This window comes from Anolis sagrei, chromosome 1 (genome assembly GCF_037176765.1).
Source record: "Anolis sagrei isolate rAnoSag1 chromosome 1, rAnoSag1.mat, whole genome shotgun sequence".
NCBI lineage: Eukaryota > Metazoa > Chordata > Lepidosauria > Squamata > Dactyloidae > Anolis > Anolis sagrei.
Window position 1 is genome coordinate 309,488,077 of NC_090021.1, and position 21,025 is coordinate 309,509,101.

The 21,025-nt window shown below is 41.5% G+C and overlaps 1 protein-coding gene across 4 annotated transcripts in view; it reads right to left on the bottom strand.

Annotated features, from left to right (window-relative positions):
- CEP128 (centrosomal protein 128) overlaps window positions 1–21,025 on the bottom strand; it is a 250,130-nt gene that overhangs the window by 67,540 nt on the left and 161,565 nt on the right. For all 4 annotated transcript variants that reach the window (XM_067462949.1, XM_067462950.1, XM_060757262.2 and 1 more), the window contains one exon: window positions 9,114–9,163. In XM_067462949.1, coding sequence (XP_067319050.1) covers window positions 9,114–9,163 — 50 coding nt within the window. The remainder of the gene's footprint in view (window positions 1–9,113; window positions 9,164–21,025) is intronic.

The window sequence follows — 21,025 nt, forward strand, 5'->3', positions numbered from 1 at the left end:
CCCTAAAGACAAAGCTAATTTTATCCTGTCTACAATCAGCAAAAGCAGAGATTAAAAGATCCATTAGGGTATTTAGTCAACTCTTTCGGCAAAACAAGGCTGTACTTTGTCCAGAACACTTTCTCCTGAAACTTCTGTCCAGTTTGGGTTTAAAGGGATTGTTAATGGACATTTATCTCGCAAGACATACAAAATTAAATCTAAAAGAACCATTATCTTCAGTATTTGGTTCCATTTGTTATCTTGGCTACAGGTAAGTTTCATAATGGTGTATTCAGCTACAGTTATTGAGTAGCAACCAAGAAGAAAGGATATTCCCCAAGAAGTCTGTTTTCTAACTTGTTTGCACACCAGCCCCCCCCCCCCCCGCCCCATAATGAGACTTGAAGTATTTCTGGTTGTTGCTTATGATGCTTGTCTTACTATTGTTATAATGTTGTGTTTATGTTGTTTTATATTTTATTTGTTATGTTTTTAACTGTATGTGTTAGGGCTTGGCCCCATGTAAGCTGCCCCGAGTTCTTTCGGGGAAATGGAGGCGGGGTATAAAAATAAAGTTATTAAAGTTATGATAAGTCAGCATTACAGAAGTGCAAGGCTGACTGGCCAATAATGCTGCACTGGAACCCCGATATAGTTAGCCCACATCTACCCTGGACATTGAGGACCAGCACATCATTGCATTGTCCTATCTGAGCTCTGCACTAGTATGAAAGCTATCCTCTCCTCAGTTGTTGTTGAACTGTAGTGGCTAAATACTAAGCTTTATTGGGCCTCACAACCTTACACTGTAAATACCCAAGTAATAAATTGTGCTAGCATTGCATAAAAGGGAAAAGGAGACCCCGAATTCGGCCTGATTCGGACCGCTTTTCCAAATTAATTACTCCCAATAGGTCTCCTAAGGTAATTTGGTGTAACCAGGTGAGCGGGCCCTCTGACTTGAAGGTGGTGTTGTTGAACGCCAGGTCTGTCAACGGAAAAACAACTTGGATCCAGGACTTAATCCTGGAGGAGCGGGCAGACCTGGCGTGCATCACAGAGACCTGGCTGGATGAAGCGGGGGGCGTAAATCTCTCCCAGCTTTGTCCTCCAGGTTTCTCTGTGCAACACCAACCAAGAGCCGGAGGACGGGGAGGCGGGGTCGCAGTGGTCTATAGAGATACCATCCATCTAACCAGGAGCCCCATCCCGCAGACCACAAATTTTGAATGCGTCCACCTGAGGGTGGGTGACCGGGACAGAGTAGGGATTCTGCTAGTGTACCGTCCACCTCGCTGCACTACAGTCTCCCTACCTGAGCTAGCGGGGGTGGTCTCGAGCCTGGCGGTGGAGTCCCAACGGCTTCTTGTGCTGGGGGACTTCAACATCCACGCCGAGACAACCCTCACAGGTGCGGCTCAGGACTTCATGTCCGCCATGGCAACCATGGGGCTGTCCCAACAAATAACTGGCCCCACCCACTGTGCTGGACACACATTGGACTTGGTTTTCTGCCAGGGATGGGAGCAGGGTGGCGGTGTGGAGGAGTTGTCCATCTCTCCGTTGCCGTGGACCGACCACTTCCTGGTTAAATTTAGGCTCACTGCGCCCCCTAACCTCCGCAAGGGTGGAGGACCCATTAAGAAGGTCCGCCCCAGGAGGCTAATGGATCCGAATGGATTCCTGACGGCTCTTGGGGAGTTTCCTGCCACCGCGGTTGGCGACAATGTCGAGGCCTTGGTTGCTCTCTGGAATGGGGAGATGACCAGGGCTATTGACATGATCGCTCCGGAACGTCCCCTCTCAAGTAACCGAGCTAAACCAGCCCCTTGGTTCACCGAGGAGCTGGCAGCGATGAAGCGAAAGAAGAGGGTTCTAGAGAGCGTGTGGCGTTCGGACCCAAGCGAGTCAAACCGAGCACGGTTTGTGTCCTTCCTGAGGGCATATGCCGCGGCAATAAAAGCCGCAAAGAAAACTTTCTTTGCGGCCATTATTGCGTCTGCAAAGAACCGTCCGGCGGAGTTGTTTCGGGTTGTCAGAGGTCTTTTAACTCCCCCCACTGGGGGGAGCCCTGACAACTCGGCAACGCGCTGCGAAGCATTTGCTCGGTTCTTTGCAGACAAAGTCGCTTTGATCCGTTCTGGGCTGGACACCACATTAGATGCAGTCTCCGTGGATGTGACACAAGCACCTGCTTGTCAGATTTTGTTGGATTCTTTTCAGTTTGTGAAACCCGAGGATGTGGACAAGGTACTTGGAGGAATGAGACCCACCACGTCCATCCTAGACCCCTGCCCATCCTGGCTTCTTAAGGAGGCCAGAGGGGGATTGGCCGAGTGGGTAACGGTGGTGGTTAATGCCTCCCTTCGGGAAGGCAAGATTCCAGCGAGCCTAAAACAGGCTGTTATAAAGCCGCTGTTGAAGAAACCATCACTCGACCCCACTAAATTGGACAACTTTCGGCCTGTTTCCAATCTTCCCTTCTTGGGCAAAGTCATGGAAAGCGTGGTGGCCTCACAACTCCAGGTATTCTTGAGAGACACGGATTATCTGGATCCGGCACAGTCTGGTTTCAGACCGGGACATGGTACCGAGACGGTCTTGGTCGCCTTAGTGGATGATCTGCGCCGGGAGCTAGACAGGGGGAGTGTGTCCCTGTTGGTGCTCCTGGACCTCTCAGCGGCCTTCGATACCGTCGACCACGGTATTCTTCTGAGGCGCCTTGCAGAGATGGGCCTTGGGGGCACTGCATTGCAGTGGCTCCGGTCATTTCTGGAGGGTCGTACTCAGAAGGTGTTACTGGGGGATTCCTGTTCAACGCCACGGCCGTTGACCTGTGGCGTTCCTCAGGGTTCCATCTTATCCCCCTTGTTGTTTAACATCTACATGAAGCCGCTGGGTGAGATCATCCGGAGTTTCGGGGTGCGGTGTCACCTGTACGCAGATGACGTCCAACTCTGTCACTCCTTTCCACCTGCTACTAAGGAGGCCGTCGAAGTCCTGAACCGGTGCCTGGCCGCTGTAATGGTCTGGATGAGGGCGAACAAACTGAAATTAAATCCAGACAAGACAGAGGTACTCCTGGTCAGTCGCAGGGCCGAACAGGGTATAGGGTTACAGCCTGTGCTGGACGGGGTCGCACTCCCCTTGAAGGCGCAGGTTCGCAGCTTGGGTGTGACCCTGGACTCATCGCTGAGCCTGGAGCCCCAGGTTTCAGCGGTGACCAGGGGAGCATTTGCACAGCTTAGGCTCGTGCGCCAGCTGCGCCCGTATCTTGGGAAGTCTGACTTGGCCACGGTGGTACACGCTTTGGTCACATCCCGCCTCGACTACTGCAACGCTCTCTACGTGGGGCTGCCCTTGAAAACGGTCCGGAAGCTTCAGCTAGTCCAGCGCGCGGCAGCCATGTTGTTAACGGGAGCTGGACGCAGAGAGCATACAACGCCCCTGCTGTCCCAGCTCCACTGGCTGCCGATTTGCTGCCGGGCCCAATTTAAGGTGCTGGTGTTATCCTACAAAGCCCTAAACGGTTCCGGCCCAAAATACCTTGCAGACCGCATCTCGGCCTACGAGCCCACGAGGGCCTTGAGATCATCCGGGGAGGCCCTTCTCTCGGTCCCGCCTGCCTCACAGGCTCGTCTGGCGGGGACGAGGGAACGGGCCTTCTCGGTGGTGGCCCCCCGGCTGTGGAACGCCCTCCCTGCTGAAGTTAGACAGGCGCCCTCATTGATGGCCTTTCGTAGGAGCCTGAAAACATGGCTCTTCGAGCAGGCCTTCAATTGAGTGTTGAATGACAATGGAATGACTTAGGACTACGAATTTGGCTATGACCCCAGGACTTGGCGAAGCGGATTTTTATATGTTATGTTGTATTTGTCCTGTCTGTATTGTCTTGGCCTACTGTACGCTGTCTTCTTTGTTGCTGTTCACCGCCCCGAGTCGCCCTAGGGCTGAGAGGGGCGGTCAATAAATGCAATAAATAAATAAATAAATAAATAAATATAATACTAGTGGTGCACCTAAATTCTATAATTAATGTAGTTCGATACCACTTTACTGCCAAGACGCAATACTATGGAATCATGAGAGTTGTAGTTTAGCAAGAAACTAGCAGAGAATGCTAAAGACCTTGTAAAACTACAGCTCCCATGATTACATAGCACTGAGCCATGGCAGTTAAACTGCATTAATTCTACAGTCTAGATGCATCCTAGGTCAGTGCAGAGTGAATAATCCTGACCCATCTGTACATCAACCTTTCATAAAACTGTAAAATGTTGTGCAGTCCCATGAGAAAAAAGAGAGTAGTGTGTTGCAAACTTATGATTGAAAGATAATCTAAGTGGTATTTCTCATCCTTTCATAGTCACCTTCCTGCCCCTGTAGCATACAGGTGATTTTCTCCATTTCCCATTTCATTTACTCATGACACTGGCCGGGTGAATACCTTCCAGGTACGGATATGAAGATGTACAAGAGATATAATTTACAGAGTAATCAGGTACCACCCTCCTCCCACTCATTGCTGGGAAAAGGTGTAAGGTTACTCCCAGAGCTTGGCCTGCTTGAACCTAGAACCCACTCCTAATGTGGGAAGTAATATAGTCAAATAATTCATATCATACAAAGATGGGAAGAAATCTCAGAACAAAGATTTTTTTTAAAAAAAAAAATAATGCATTGAATCAACGCATATCAACATTACAGATGGATTCAGTTAGAAATCTAAAGGTATTACTTTGTCAAGATGTGTAAACACTAGGACTCAAATGTTGAAGGCAAAGTGGTGTATTTTCAAGAGCAGACAAATGTGAAATTTGGAAGATGGCGAAAGTGTAGGCAGCATAAGTCACAGAACAAATGCAACTGGAAAATGGTGAAGACAGTTGTGCCTATTAAACATCACTGAGATTCACCATGAAACTGAGGTCTCCTGGGAAACTACATGCATGTTAGACAAGGAGCAGGCAAGCATACCATAGGGCTAGACCAAGATAATTCCGAACTCTCACATGCATATGGGTTTTAAAAAGTGACAGAAAAGACCTCCCCTGTATATATCTACATAGACAGTTTAACTTCTGATTTAGGGATTAGTATTTTCAAAACTGATTATGTATTTAGGGGGAGAATGCTCAACACTATTTTCAACTGCACTGATGTGAAGATTTAGGAAATAACTGTTCTGGTTGCATTAAGTGCTAATAAGACCTCAGCTGGAATGCTGTATTCATTTCTGGGCAGCACTGTTCAAGATGTCAGTCAGCAACTTGGACAAAATTCAGGGGAATTCTCTGAACATGGCAATTGGTCAAGAAGACAAATCGGAAGAAGTGAAGGAAATATGGTATTTGTTTTTAACCTACACAAATTAAGTGGGGAAAATGATGGTTACAGTATTCCCTTGCTAGTTCGCTGTTTGCTTTTAACAGACTTGATGTTTCGGGGTTTTTCAATAAATACAATAATGTACATATTTACACTGGAGCTGCGCCTCTCCTTGCCATGCGCATCATGGGAGATGCCAGCCTGGGAAGCCGCCTCCTGTAGGAGCCCCACTTGGCTAGCTCCTCCTCTTCACCTTCTTCCTCCTCTTCCTCACGCTCCCCTGCAGATGGGGGCCCTTCAGGGTTGAAAGTGGGAGAAAGAGGAGGAGGAGGAGGAAAAGAAGAAAGCCGCACCATGCCAGCCTCTGTAAAGTGCCGCCTCCCTGCCTCCTCTCCTCCTTTTCCTTTCTCCTCCCTCCTTCTCTCTTCTCCTTTCCCTCCCTTTTGCCCTCCTCTCCTTTGCCAACTGGAGCTTGGGATCCAATGGCAGCCTCTTTATGTCTGTCTGTCTGTCTGCCTGTCTTCCTCTCTTTCTCCTTTCTCCCTTGCAAGCTCTCTGGCTCTCTGGCCACAAGCTCCGCTCGAGATGAGGAGGAGGAGGAGGAGGAGGAGGAGGAGGAGGAGGAGGAGGAGGGAAAAAAGGAAGGTTTGGCCCTCTTTTTCTCTCTTGGATGGTCTCTCCCACCTCTGATGCATGACGATACTGAGGCAATAGCTCCCACCAGCAGGCAGGGGAGACTGCAAAGGAACACTTCCCCACCTTTGGTCATTACATCACAAGACCAACCCGGTGCAGGGAGATTTCCGATGAGGTGCCACATATCACCAAACTTACTACAGCTGCATTGGTTACCAATTGAGCACCGGATCACTTTCAAAGTGATGGTACTCACCTTTAATGGTCTTCCGATTTGTCTTCTTGACCAATTGCCATGTTCAGAGAATTCCCCTGAATTTTGTCCAAGTTGCTGACTGACATCTTGAACAGTGCTGCCCAGAAATGAATACAGCATTCCAGCTGAGGTCTTATTAGCACTTAATGCAACCAGAACAGTTATTTCCTCACCTTGCATGGTCTGGGGCCGATGTACCTGAGGGACCGCCTCACCTCCTACCAACTCCAGAGATCCCTCTGTTCTGAGGACCAAGATCTATTGGAAATTCCCAGTGTCAAGACCTTGAGTCTAACAGCAACCAGACGCAGAGCCTTTACAGCAGTGGCATCATCACTCCAGAATACTCTGCCACCTGAAGTCCGTGCCTTGCTTTCCGCAGGGCTTGTAAGACATACCTGTTTCGACAGGCCTTTGATTTTTGATATTGCTGTTTTTAAATTGTTTAAAATTGTTTTTAAATTGTGTTAGATTTTTGTAAGCCGCTCCAAACCCCAGGGGAGTGGCAGCATATAAGTTCGAATAATAAATAAATAAATAAATAAATAAATAAATAAATAAAATGTTAATTTGGTATTTGTCATTAGGGCTAAGAGGTAGAACTAATTACCCATTCAGCAATATTGATATGCAAGTAAGAGCAATTCAGGGGATGCTGTTGTTTTTATCTTTTTAACTTCTTAACTTTGAATTTGTTTTAATGGTTTTAACTGGGATTTTAAAAATGTTTATATTTAATCCTGTTTTAATGTTTGAATATTTGTATATTTTAAAAGGTTATGCTGATGCTTTTATGTTAAGCTGCATCGAGTTCCCTTTGGGGGAGATAAAGCAGAGTAATAATAATAATAATAATAATAATAATAATGCATGTAGACTTCTGCTAATGTAACAAGATTTTTCCTGAACCCTTCCAGAATTGCTTCAGAGGACCATTCAACTGAGAAAAATTGAAAGATTCTTTCAAGTGAAAGTCTACTTGCGCAAGCCTGGATGAAATCTATGGCAGCAAAGGAGACTGTCATGGACTGGTTAACAGCTGTTCCAGCAATAATGTTTAATGTGTTATTGGCAAGAAATGAATTGATCCAGTTTAATAGAGCTACATATTTTTAAACAAAATCATGTTGCCTATTGGTGCTGTCTTAAAATGAACACTGTTCCTTAGCCATGTATGTTATAGAAAAAAATTCCAATTCTCAGGCAATGTTTGCTATGTCATGAATGTTCATCATATACAAAGAAAGAATGTATGGATATGACAGCTTATCCACATACAGATTTGTATAAGATGGTAGAAGAAGACCAATGGCAGCTCACCAATGGCATGCTCACTGGCTGTAGTGAGTTCATGACAGAAGAAAGTTTTGATTCTAGGACATCCAGCTCATAGTCCATGCCCTAGATAACAATGGCCACATCAGTTCTCTTTATATTGAACAAGTTCAACTTGAGTGTTCACAACAAGAGTTCAGTAACAGAATATAATGATGTTTTTCCATTGTGGAATCCCCTTTGTTAGAAAAAGATTTATGAAAGGTTGCAGAAGAATCACTGCAGAGTTGCTTTTTTAGACTGTCTTTACCACACAACATCAAGGACACATGTCTGAAAAAATACCCACTATGGCATATATTTACATTATTATGAAAGAAGGATGAAACAGTCTACTATAAAATTCCTTTCTTATTTGTGTTATGAAGACACACTTACTCTTGTTTGCCAGATGTCATACATATTCATGTATGGAAGCATTAAATATAGCATTGGTCTTCAAGTAGTGGTGTATGATGCTAAAATGAATCATGTCCCCAATCATAGCAATTTTTTACACACAAAAAGGAGAAAAAAGAAATGGGGACAAAGAAATGTTCACCAGCAAGATACTGCTCCTTCACATAACAACTTGGGTTGATGAAAATGTAGCTTACAGGAATAATGCACACACACATAGTTTTATATTCCCACAAAACTTATAGGGAACCCATAAAGCCTTTATAATCCCCATTTTTAAAAACTAGTTGATTTTCCAGTCAAAATCAACACAAAAATGTCCAAACCACCATATGAACATGACAGGTTGGGACCCCACCAAAATGCAAAAAAAATGCAACCCCCCCCCAAAAAAACTCCCATAGACCCCTGTTAAAACCCCTATTAAGCCAAAACCTGAAGTGACACTACTTTTGGTTGTGTTGGGGGGGGGGTTGTCCATCACATTATACATCTTGTGAGACAGGACAATAATGCCACTTTTAGATGGGAGTAGGCATCTGAAGCTGCAAATAACAGTTCACTTAAGCTTGTTGCATTCCAGATAGAATAAAGATTTGGTTTGGTTTGACTACGTTTGCAATTTAGTCTTAACCACTGGACCATGGCAGTTTGTGAGATGAGTAGACGCAGTATAAACAACACAAGAAGTCATGTTTTTTGTTTCAGTTGTGGCTACAAAAGGTGTAGATCAGACAAACAATAGTCTCTAAAAACACATGGGAAATGCTACAGACTGGTTGGGTTGCCTATATTATAAAGTCATTGACTGGCAGTCAGCAACTAAAATCACTCAGTTTAGCTGCTGAGCCATCACAATCAAAATTACATTTGGTTCATGAAACAAACAAATGTGGATAGTCAATATTTAATCAGCAAAAAATAAAAAGAAGGAAATGGGAACAGTCTTAAAATGAGTTCATTTAACTCTAGATAACTACTCTTCCTCTCTTCAGTCTTAAAATGAGTTCATTTAACTCTAGATAACTACTCTTCCTCTCTTCAACGTCTCATGCTAAGGTCTGTCCACCCCTGTTCTCCTGAGACAGTTAATTAGAGATATTGGGGATTCAACCTGCAACCCAAAGAAGTTATTTTACAGCACTATAGGTTAGTATAATCCAATGACTGGAAATACCTGTAAAGCACCTATTTCTTCCTCCTTCCTGAGAGTCTTCTCCAATAGATCTATATAAGAAAAAAAGAAAAAAAACATGCCTGATGAATGGATGTATCTGATCAGTGTTACACATGAATTATCAGAACTACCCCCAAATTTAAAAGAGAAAACAACTTCATGATCTCACACGAAGGTAACACAATAAGAGAACACTAGTCTGATCTCACTCTTTTGTCCAAAGCAAGTACATGTATCATTGTAAACCAGACTGAGCCCCTTCAATTGCTCAGCAAATGAAGTAGTTTATTCATTTATTCATTTATTTATTTACTTTATTTATACCCAGCCTCTCTCACCCTGCAGGGGACTCAAAGCGGCTTACAAACTGTGACAAAAATTCAATGTCTCATCATAAAACAACCATAAAACAAACCATGTCAAACTATAAACAGTTGGTATATATATAAAAAAATTAACACACATAAACACAATAAAACAAGTTAAAAAACATAACTGATTAAAAACAGTAAAGTGCTGAGTCTCAGTTTCCATACATATTGACTTTCTCATGGTCATTATTCAAATTGTTGAGGTCGATTTCGTGTTATCTTATTCTCCGAACGCCTGTGTACAGACCCAGGTCTTTAGCCTTTTCCTGAACACCAGGAGGGATGGGGCCAGCCTGATGTCACTGGGGAGGGAGTTCTACAACCGAGGAGCCACCACAGAGAAGGCCTTGTCTCTCGTCCCCACCAATTGCACTTCCGAGGGGGGTGGGACCAAGAGCAGGGCCTCCCTAGCAGATCTTAAAGCTCTAATTGGTTCATAAAGGGAGATCCGTTCAGACAGGTTCCCCAATAACACATAGAACCTGGCCCTTTCTTTGGAATACAACAACACAACAACTATGATGGGGAAAACAACTAAGGGCTCTTCGGACCCTTCAGAATAAGAATCATGCAGTTTTACAGCAGACATGAGCTCCTCCTCCTCCTCCTCCTCCTCCTCCTCCTTTTTTTTGTATATTTAAGGCTAGCAGTTGGAAGATCACAGATCCAAACCACTGGGATCCCATACCCAGCTACAGAGTTTTTGCAGTTCTTGCAGGTTGCCCTTCCTCCTCTTGAAAATCCACCCCCTTTTCAAACCCATGTCTTCTTAAAAAAGAACATGCCTTCTTGGTTCTCATGTTGGAAGAAATCCAGAATAAAGACTAAACAAATAATTAAACAAATATAGCTGGAACATGGAAGTGACTTGATTGTGCCTCGGACACTTTGCTTCCCCCTTGCCTTGAATGCATGGAGATGCTTGAAGGGAAAGTGGTACTGGGTGCATCGCTAGCATGGAAAGCTCACAAATTCTCCAATATGCTGGCTGAATATGTTTTGCTATTTCCTGGACTTTTTTGCAAGGGAATCTGGTGATGTCAGGGTGACTGTCTATGCCCCCACTATTTTGCACACCACAGAGATTAGCTTTGTGCCAATCTGCTTCCTCAGTCCTGCTTTAAGGCAAATACATAGAAAAAGTCTTCCTCTGCAAGAGCCTCTTAATGGTGCTTCTTTCCATGATTAAAATGGCAAAATAGAGCTACCTTGCTTGATCTGATATTGTGTCATAAGCACTAAAGGAAGGGAGAGAAGAGGAAGAGGTAGGCAAGAAGTATAAGGAAAGCTACAGACATATCAAAAATATTTGCACAGCTGATGTAAATAACTCACTCACAAGAGTTATATTTTTCTCAGCTTTACCTAAAATATAGGAAATCAGCTAAATATAAGTTGTTGAGACTGTAACCCCTTATCCAGGAGGGATAAAAGTATATTTGTTACTTATTTATTTAGATTATTTTAATCCACCAATCCTAAAAGCTGTCTACATATATATTTAATCATTAAAATGTTCAAATTTACATTACAGCTCCATACAATGCTTAAAATTCATTTTGGAATACATCTCTTCTGAATAGCAAGAAGAAAAGAGACGATCTTACAGAATCCAAAATCTGGACTATTAAACTCATGGCCACTTAAAGATCATTGATATTCATTGTTTATATTATCAGGTGGAATGAAGTTTGAGCCAGAGCAGACAAAGCAGAAAACATGTTTCTGCAACAAAATACTTTTCAGATTGTTGGAGTACTAAATACATGAAAAACAATAGAAAGACCAATAAAGATAAAGTATTTCTGCTTCCTACAGTCTGAAAGCAAGTTGTCATCTTAATTGCATGCTGGTTCCAAGGGTTTCTAGCACCATATTCCAGAAGTAGTTCAAGTAATGACACAGGAAGGGATCACATTAAATTTTTACCTATGAGTATACAGACATTTTTCTACCAAAAATACAAAGGACAGTTCATTTTAAACATTTCTCTTGAAGGGCAAGTGTAGGAAACATAGAATCAAAGAGTTGGAAGACACAATCTCAGCTCATGCTGCCATGTTTTTTTCCAGCAATCCCTTCATAGAATCATAGAGTTGGAAGAGACCCCCTGGGCCATCTAGTCCAACCCTCTGCTAAGCAGGAAAATTACATTCAAAGCAACCCCGACAGATGGCCATCCAGCCTCTGTTTAAAAGCCTCCAAAAAAGAAGCCTCCACCACACAGAGACTTCCGCTGCTGAACAGCTCTCACAGTCAGGAAGTTCTTAATCAAACTATGCATTGCGGTTTGCAAAGGGTATTGTTAAAAAGTCCCTTTAACTGTTACATCGATAAAATTCAAGCTTTGCCTGCAGAAGGGAGTGGTAAAAAGCCACTCTCAACCCACTCTCTTCATCAGCCTTACAAAAATACATCCTTAAGGATTGGAGAAGGCTCCTGACTAGGAAAGATGTGAGGTCGGGAGCAAAGGGTTAACAGGAGATGCAGAGATTCAAGGAGAGTTGTCTTCAATAGATGTAGCAGAAATCTCCGAATATGGGAATATAGGAAACTGTCTTGTATTGAGTCAGATGATAGGGACATTTAGAATCATAGAGCTGGAAGAGACCACAAGGGCCACCCAGTCCAATCCTGACATGCACGAATATCAATCAAACTTTATCAATCAAACTTTATTTATATTCCACCCCATCTCCCCATCAAAACACTCCTGAGAGATGGCCATCCAGCCCATGCTGGCCTCCAGAGAAGGGGATTCTACCAGGCTCCGAAAGCATATTCCACTGCTCTTCCAACTGGGAAGTTTTTCTTAATGTTTAGGTAGAATCTCTTTTACTGCAATTTGAATCCATTGCTCCATATGTCACCAGAGCAGACGAAAACATGCTTGCCTCCTCCTCAAAATGGTATCTTAACTTTCTCTTCTCCAAGCTGAATATACCCAACTCCCCAAACCACTCTTAACAGGATTTGGCTTCTAGACTTTTTATTGTGGTCAACCTCCTCTGGATGGCTTGTTAATATCCTTCAGCTTGTTAACATCCTTCTAGAAGTTGTGGTGACCAGAACTGTACAGTGTTCCTGCTTCTTGGCAGGGAGTTGGACTGGATGGTCCAAATTTTATTTGCAAATTTGATCAGCATGCCCTCTGTTTCGTTGTCTAAATCATTGATAAAGATGATGAATAGCACCGGGCCGAGGACAGAATTCTGTGGGCATACCACTAGTCACCTATTTGCAGGATAAAGAATATGCAGGATGAAGGATTTGGGTTCAGCCAATTAACCAATTACACTGACCAACACACATTTGTGTGCCTCAAATGTTAGATCTGTTTCTGGGCATGTTTGAGCTGTTGATTCCAAATACAATGGCAGCTTTCCCCTATCAGCTCTAGATTTTGAGATACAGAACATACACCATATACTAGAATTCATCTGCTCACCCACAGAAAATTATGATAACCTTACCTAAGACATTAGGGCTGGTACAGTCTATCAACGGCAATTTTCCAAATCAGCATCCCAAATAATTCCAGGGACAGACCTAAAAACCAAGGATTTTTTGTTGTTGGCTATGCTATCAATTCACCTAGTAGTAGCACTGTCTAGTCCACATTGTACAGTATTAGCTTGCTTGCAAAAAAATCATAGGGACCTTTTCAAAGGCCTTACTAAAATCAAGATACAGTACATCCACATCACTCCCTTCATCCGCTAAGCTTGTAAATCTGTCAAAAAAGAGATAAGATTAGTCTGGCATGACTTGTTTTTGAGAAATCTATGCTCACTTTTAGTGATCGCAGCATTCCTTTATAAGTGCTGACAGACTGTTTGTTTAATGGTCTACTCTAGAATGTTTCCTGGGATTGATGTCAGGCTGACTGGGCAATATTTGTTTGGGTCCTCTTTTCCCCCCTTTTTGAAGATGAAGACAACCTTTGCCCTTCTCCAGTTTGCTGGGACTTCTCTTGTTCACCACAAATTCTCAAACATGAATGCCAATGTTTCTGAGATTAGTTTTGCCAGTTCTTTTAATACCCTTGGATTCTGTGCATCTGGCCATTGTCTAGAAAGCACAAATCAAGTCCATGGAATAGCTTTCTGGTCTGCAAACCACAGTTCATTTTTATGCAGGATATTTAAAATTTGAATGCCCTCTTATCTCTGCAGATAAAATAAGAAAAATGGCGCATCTACCTTATCCCTTCCCAAGGAGTGTGTGCAGTTCTCTCCAATCATTTTAACCATCAAGACAACTCTAGAAGTAGTAACGGTTGAAAGACAGTGACTGATCCAAGACTAGTCTGTGAAGGAGGATTGTAATCTCCGTCTCCTGCTCAACCATTATACCACACTATCTAAAAATAAGGAAAACTTATACAGGAGATAGGAGTCAACTGACATCTTCAGCCATGTACAGTTTAGCAATGGCAGCTACCAAGATATGAAGTTTACAGATTACACTCAATCCCAGCTGCATGTCTTCAGAGAAAACCAGCATCCAGGATCCAGAGTCATTGATTCACTGCTGAGATTTCTTTCACTTCTCTCATATCCGTGCCTCCAATGCCAAGTATCTAATTTTCTTCTGCTTCAGGTTTATATATTCATATCACAAATGATAAAGTATAATAGAGGTCTTTACAACAGTTTTGTGTGTAGTGGAAATTATGGGTTGAATCCAGATTATGTAAGAAGAATATAGGTTTCGCTGAAACCAGTGTGAAACATTCAATCTAATTTCAAAAGAAATTAAACTGAACTACCTTTATCTGGAGTAAATGTTTTATTTCTAATAGTGGTTCAGCATGTATCTGGAATTGATTTCTTTCTCTGATTTGAAGTCAGTCCCTGTTTTTTAAGGAATTATAAATAAAGCCACAGTAACACACTGATTTAAAAATAACACTTTGCTTGCAACAGTCAGCAGTGCATTATTCTACATGTTTATAACACAAATATTAATTGAAGTCCTTTCAATTCCTTTATCAACTCTTTGTGGTATAAATTGGCATATCCTCCTCATTAGTGCAAATCCTTCAGTTCCACCAAGCAGATGGACAATGCAACTGTGAATGACAGATAGCAAATCTGTAACAGGAAAACAAGCCAAGGCTTACAAACAAACCATCTCAAAGCTCAGTGTCAATATCTATGATCCATGAACCTAGCCACTGTTGCCGTAGTCAGTGCCTCTGACTCCTATGCAAAACCTGCCTGATTCTCAGTTTTTGCTATATTGCTTGCCAATGACCTTCTCAAGGGCCAAATGGAAGGCTAATGCTACCTCCTTGAAACTAAACCAGGAGCCAGCTTTGGGAATGTATATTCCGCTCATCCTCCTGGTCCATGGAATATCCTCTGCTTTCCCATAAATGCATGAAGCCTTTACATTAGTTACAGTTAAGTCTAGCTATACTTTCCCTTAAATTGTTTCAAGCATCACTATGGAAGATGACTTCCATTCCTGTGATAGTTGGGTTGAAGAGTGAATTTCAGCACACACTGCTTGTTTTTAGTTCCATGGTAAACATCAGCTCCTGAATTTCCCTCTTCTACCTAACTATCAAAGGCAAATAAAACATTTTCAGTTTTTTAAACTGGCTGTTGTTGTTGTTTATTTGTTCAGTTGCTTCCAACTCTTTGTGACCTCATGGACCAGCCCACGCCAGAGCTCCCTGTCGGCCGTCACCAGGCCCAGCTCCTTCAAGGTCAAGCCAGTCATTTCAAGGATAACATCCATCTTGCCCTTGGTCAGCCCCTCTCCATTTTTCCTTCCATTTTCCCCAACATTATTATTTTCTCCAAGCTTTTCTGTCTTCTTATTATATGGCCAAATCCTTCCCTCCAGTGAGTAGTCAGGCTTTATTTCCTGGAGTATGGACTGGTTTGATCTTTTTGTGGTCCAAGACACTGGTAGCCATAGATTAAAATGTCAAGATCAGAGCTCAGGAGTCCTAGGTTCAAATTGCCACTCAGTCATGAAATTAACTAGGTGACCGTGGGGCCCTCATATAGCTCAATATCACCTATTCTTCAGGATTACTGAAAAGACTAAGGGAAAGGAGGACCAAGCACATTATACCAAGTCCCTCAGGAGCCCCCAGTGGCACAGTGGGTTAAACCCCTGTGCTGGCAGGACTGAAGACCGACAGTTCGCAGGTTCAAATTCGGGGAGAGGCAGATGAGCTCCCTCTGTCAGCTCCAGCTCCCCAAGTGGGGACATGAGAGAGGCCTCCCACAAGGATGATAAAAACATCAAATCATCCGGGCGTCCCCTGAGCAATGTCCTTGCAGACGGCCAATTCTCTCACACCAGAAACTACGTGCAGCTTCTCAAGTCGTTCCTGATATGACAAAAAACAAAAAACAAAAAACCCAAGACCCTCAAAGGAAACGCAGTATCAAAATGCAGTTAACAAATGTATTGTCAAAGGCTTTCATAGCTAGAATCACTGGGTTGTCACAGGTTTTTCGGGCATCCTCACAACCTCTGAGGATGCCTGTCATAGATGCAGGTGAAACATCAGGAGAGAATGCTTCTAGAACATGGCCATACAGCCCAAAAAAACTGCAACAATGCAGTTAACAAATGTGCTTAACACTAGGCCAGTTACTAGTCTGGTAAAAGTCATTTATTTCAATAGGGTTTACTATTTTCCATGAGGTTCATATTGCAGCTGTTATAGCAACCACAGTGGTCATCTAAAGGTCGGCAAAGAAACTGGAATTGTCTCCATATTTTTCTGTAGTAAAAATATCAAATGTTGTTTGCATATGCATGCCATCTAAGCAGCAGTTTGCTGTCTAAATTTAACAGCACAAAACATATTTTGCAGTTCATGAAAATAAGCTTCACTGAGCGTTACTATAGACCTTTGGGAAAAGAACGTTGGACTAGAAACGCCTTTAGTCAAATCTAGCATGACTCTTCTTACATTGTTAAAAGAGAAGAGCATAAAGAAAATAGAATATAAACAGGAAACCTAAGAAATGTGGTCTAAATTCTCAACTGTTTTAATGGCACCTAATCATTCCAGCTCTCTCCTTACCTAGATGCACAGTTAGGGATCCTGCACACACAAAAATGGATGATAGAAAACTATGTTCTTCCAGACTGCTTCCTGGCATAAAGATAAATCGATCACACCTTCCCAAAATCAAAGTGAGCATACTGGCATTTTTTTCAAGGCAAGGAATATTTCTGCTTTTAAAAAAGGAAAAGGTTTGCAACTATTCTCTTAAGACGCACAAAATTCATATCAGCTCAGCTAAGAATGAACTATTGTCAACTATCAATCTTGGCAATATATTTCTGAGATGATTATAACCATGGGCTTGTTCAACCCCCCTCTCCCAAAATCAGACTAAAATTTAGAGCAGCACAACAAATTGATAGAAGTTGAAAAGGACAGCCACTAAGCAGGATCTTAAACCATTTGTCAGCACATTCTCCAGTTTTATTATACCAATAAAAAGCAAGGACTAGTATAACAATCTTCTGTTTAAGCTGAAGCTATTCAAAACAAAATCACATGTGCTTTAGCTGTTCTCTTTTTTCAATTCACCCAAAATCAACAGCAGATTCAGAAGTTTGTGTGGAAAATACAGGATCATATTTTAAGTCATTTTACCTTACCCACACAAGAAGGGCCACTGTTAGGCAGATGGCCATCTGCTTTGATTCCTGTGAATCATTAAGACACCTATCCACAGTATGGTGATGCCTTCACTAAGCCAACCCAAAAGACACAAGATTCATTTAGCTACAAATGACCTCAGTATTAGTTTTATGGTTAATATAGCTACTCTGCATTATTAAGGCACTAGGCTTCTGTCTTGATCTGCTGCCATCAACTGGTTCTTAAGAAGATAACATAAAATGTTAGCCCACAATGGTTTCAGTCTCCTCTGGATCAGAAATTGCTGCAGGAAATGCATGAGGAAGAATTAAAAACACTGCCAAAGAACAGATACTCTTTGTGGTTTGTCTCAGACGCTGAGACAACATGATGGTTGGGAGATAAATTCCCTAAGACTGTATCAATGAGGTTTTCATAATCCATCATAAGTCTTCCTTGTGTGGGAAACTACTGGAAAGGTCACTAAGAAAAGCTCTCTATTCCATCCCAACTGTTAGTTTTGGTGAATTTAGTATATGAAGATAAACAAAGTCAGATCAGAACAGAGAAAATGGATTCCTTTATGTGCTGGGCATGAGACATACAGATAGGAACATCATGTGTTTTCAGAAAATAGGTTGCTCATTAATATGCTATAACTTTGATCTGAACCGATAAAGAAGCAGTTCAATTTGGTATCCATAAACCTCTCTGCTGAGGTAGCTAAAAATGGTGCCAATTGCGATAGCATGTTTTGTGATGTGGAACAGCTGCTCACTAGGACCTGGATGGAAAATACCTATTCATTTCAGAAGGGACGCTGAGCAAGCATTCGTTGGGAACAGACTTGGAATGCATTTCAAACTCTCCTGCAAATTCTGCAAATAGCTTCCTGCACTCCAACAGCAGTTAATCTGGTATATATAATTTGAACAGCCCTTTTTGTACTGAACAAATTAGAATATCTTTTCATTATGTCGCATGGTTAAGGTCTTCTTATACTGCTAATACGATACAACAGACATTATATCATTGATATAATCTTCAAAAAGATATTTCTTAAGAATATAATGTCTTGATTACTAATCAAGATAGAGAAGCCCTGTGTAAACACAGCTTCTGTAAAGTTTTTTTTAAAAAAATATTGAGAGGTCAGATTAGCTGAACACATTTTTGTCCCACTTGGGATGCATTCAGTACTTTCTATTTACATTATTCGAATGTTAATCTGCATCATCTTGAGAACCTTTTGTCTAAAAGGACATATATAGATATTTTAAGACACAAATAAACAGACTCTACATTTAAGTTTTTGCCTGAAGACTAAATTTCAGAGGAAGTGATTGACAAAACCACCTCTGACTATGTCTTGCCTAAGAAACCCCAATGAACTGGCAGCCATTGCAGAAAAGGTAAACAGAATGACCTTTGCTAAATTTTGGAAACTTGAACTAATCCCTTCAAAAACTCAATGGCTAGACAAAATAATGGAAATAAAGGATATGGACAAATTGACATTCTTGTTAAAGAAGAACAATGGAAATGGAATGAAAATGACGGACTAGACGGTGTTTGAAGAATACATAAACAAGGATGTTAAATAAGAAGAATAATGACATACCAACATAAAATGGAGGAAAATATTTTCTTTTTATTGAGAAATTGTGGTATAATGGTTTAAGGAGCAAAATGAGGAAGAATGGAAGTCTAACACTCTTTTTTTCTTTCTTTTTTCTCTTTTTCTCTTTTTTCTTCTTTTACTGTGTCTACTTTTGTATTTGTATTTCATATTAAGATATTTTATGTTATTTTATGTAATTTACTAATAAAAAAATATTTGCAAAAAAAAAAAAAGAAGAGAAAGAAATTCCAGTGAACTCCAAGGGGTTGCCATAAGTCTATAGGCAACTTGAAGGCACACACACACACATCACAACTTAATCTTGCATTTACATCAGCACAAGACACACTTACACCAGTGAAATTCCATGAACGCAAAGAAATGACTATATGTAGATATGACAGAATCCACAGAAAAACATGACATACTGCCGTATGTGAAGTGAAAAGGACTTTCATAAAAGAGTCTCCAGTCATAGAAAAACATAGAGGAGATCAAGAAAAGTGACATAGGAAACTTAATATATCAATGTGGTAGAGAACGAGCTCCTAGAGATGAAATTTTCCTTTTTCACATAAACTCATGAAATCATACATTGCATCATCTCCCAATTTATGCTACCAATTTTTATGTGAATTCTCTATCCATATCGCATTATACTCTGTAATCGTTATTTCAAAAATCCAAACTTGTTGCAGGATTTCTTTTTTTAAAAAACAAGACATCAACATGTAAAAACTGCCTTACTAAGTTATCTTTCACCAGTAAAAGCACTGGTTCTATTATGGTCCTTTACTCTTGATAACCTGAAATGTTATTGGCATAAAGTTAAGGTTCTACATGTTGGAGACACTAAAACATTCTTGGACAGAGATGCATTTGCCTGAAAAGACTATGCATTTGTGGTGGCTGTTAGACTTGTCAATGTCTGAACATGCATAGCTACTGACTGTGATTACTAGGAAGCTTTTCTAGTAGCTCTGCCTTGTAGGTAGATATGCTCCTATCTGGAGAAGTAGTTGACCTTCATTACCCATGTACAAGTGACAAACTGTGATACATTTTATACGGGGGCTGTGTTTAAGGATGGTTCCATTGGCAGCAAGAATATCTTAACACTCAGAACTAGTTTTGCATCAGCTGCAGTGGTTACCAGTATGTGCTCAAGATTCAATGTAAAATAATGGCATCGTATTTTAAAGCACCGAAGTATTTCAGACTCCATTAACTACATGGTCCTGACCATTCTGCACATTGCCTGAAGGGTAAAAACTGTGTTTAATTCATAGTATTTTCATCATAGCAAAAATACATTGCTTATATTTTCTAATGTGCTTGAATGTGTCGTTTTGGGAGGACTTGGCCAAAAAAGCAAATTGATAAATACTTGGAACAAATACTCATATACTGTAAATACATCAGATGACAAAATGGCCACACTGGAATGGACCTGAGACTAAAATAAATAAGTTATTATATTTCTTATTTCCAGGATAATGCAAGCTTGACACATTTCACTGTAAACCTGTACCCATATAAGAAAGGAGAGCTATACTGGAATTTCATATCATTAATTCTTGGTGGCAGCAACATGTTGGACAACAGAGAGGCCTAGTTCATAATCCATTTTAAAGTATTTCTAATACGCAACCTCCAAGTTACCCCACAGGCAATTATTGACTAAATTATAGATTCACAAGTCACCTACACAGTGGTGTCTGTCAAGTTAAGTGGGCATTTACTGCTAGATTTTTGTGCAGTTGATAAATAGACTCTCAGGGGTTGTTTTCTGTGTAACTGCAGCTCCTGGCTTCAGTTTAAAGAATTGTTCCATTAAAAGGTTTTTTCCCTCACTGTGTTGAATGTAGTCAGAACATGTGGTTTTGGGGAAGAACAGAAAAGCTTGTGCATACACTGAGACAGATTGCCTATACTTTACAAAACTGTATCAAAATGCAGTTACAAGGTTTTCCTTTGTATACTGCCACAATATAGGTCATTTTCATGTTAATAATGATTTTTCATTCATCATATGGAATTCGCATGCTGCTATAGATGGCATCAGTTGCCAGATTCATTTTAAATTCAGCAAAAGACTTGGCTAGAAAGGAATGGTTGCATACCTGCAACCATGTTTCTCTGAGTGGTCATCTGTGAAATTTGCACCTGTGGTAGTTTCATGCATCTGTGCAGTAAGCTTGGATTCTTCTGGAAAGCCCACACTCTCCAGGTGGTAAATAGCCAGTGGGAGGGGATGTAGCCTCAGTTCCTGTGCCGGAGAATGGCAGGTGAA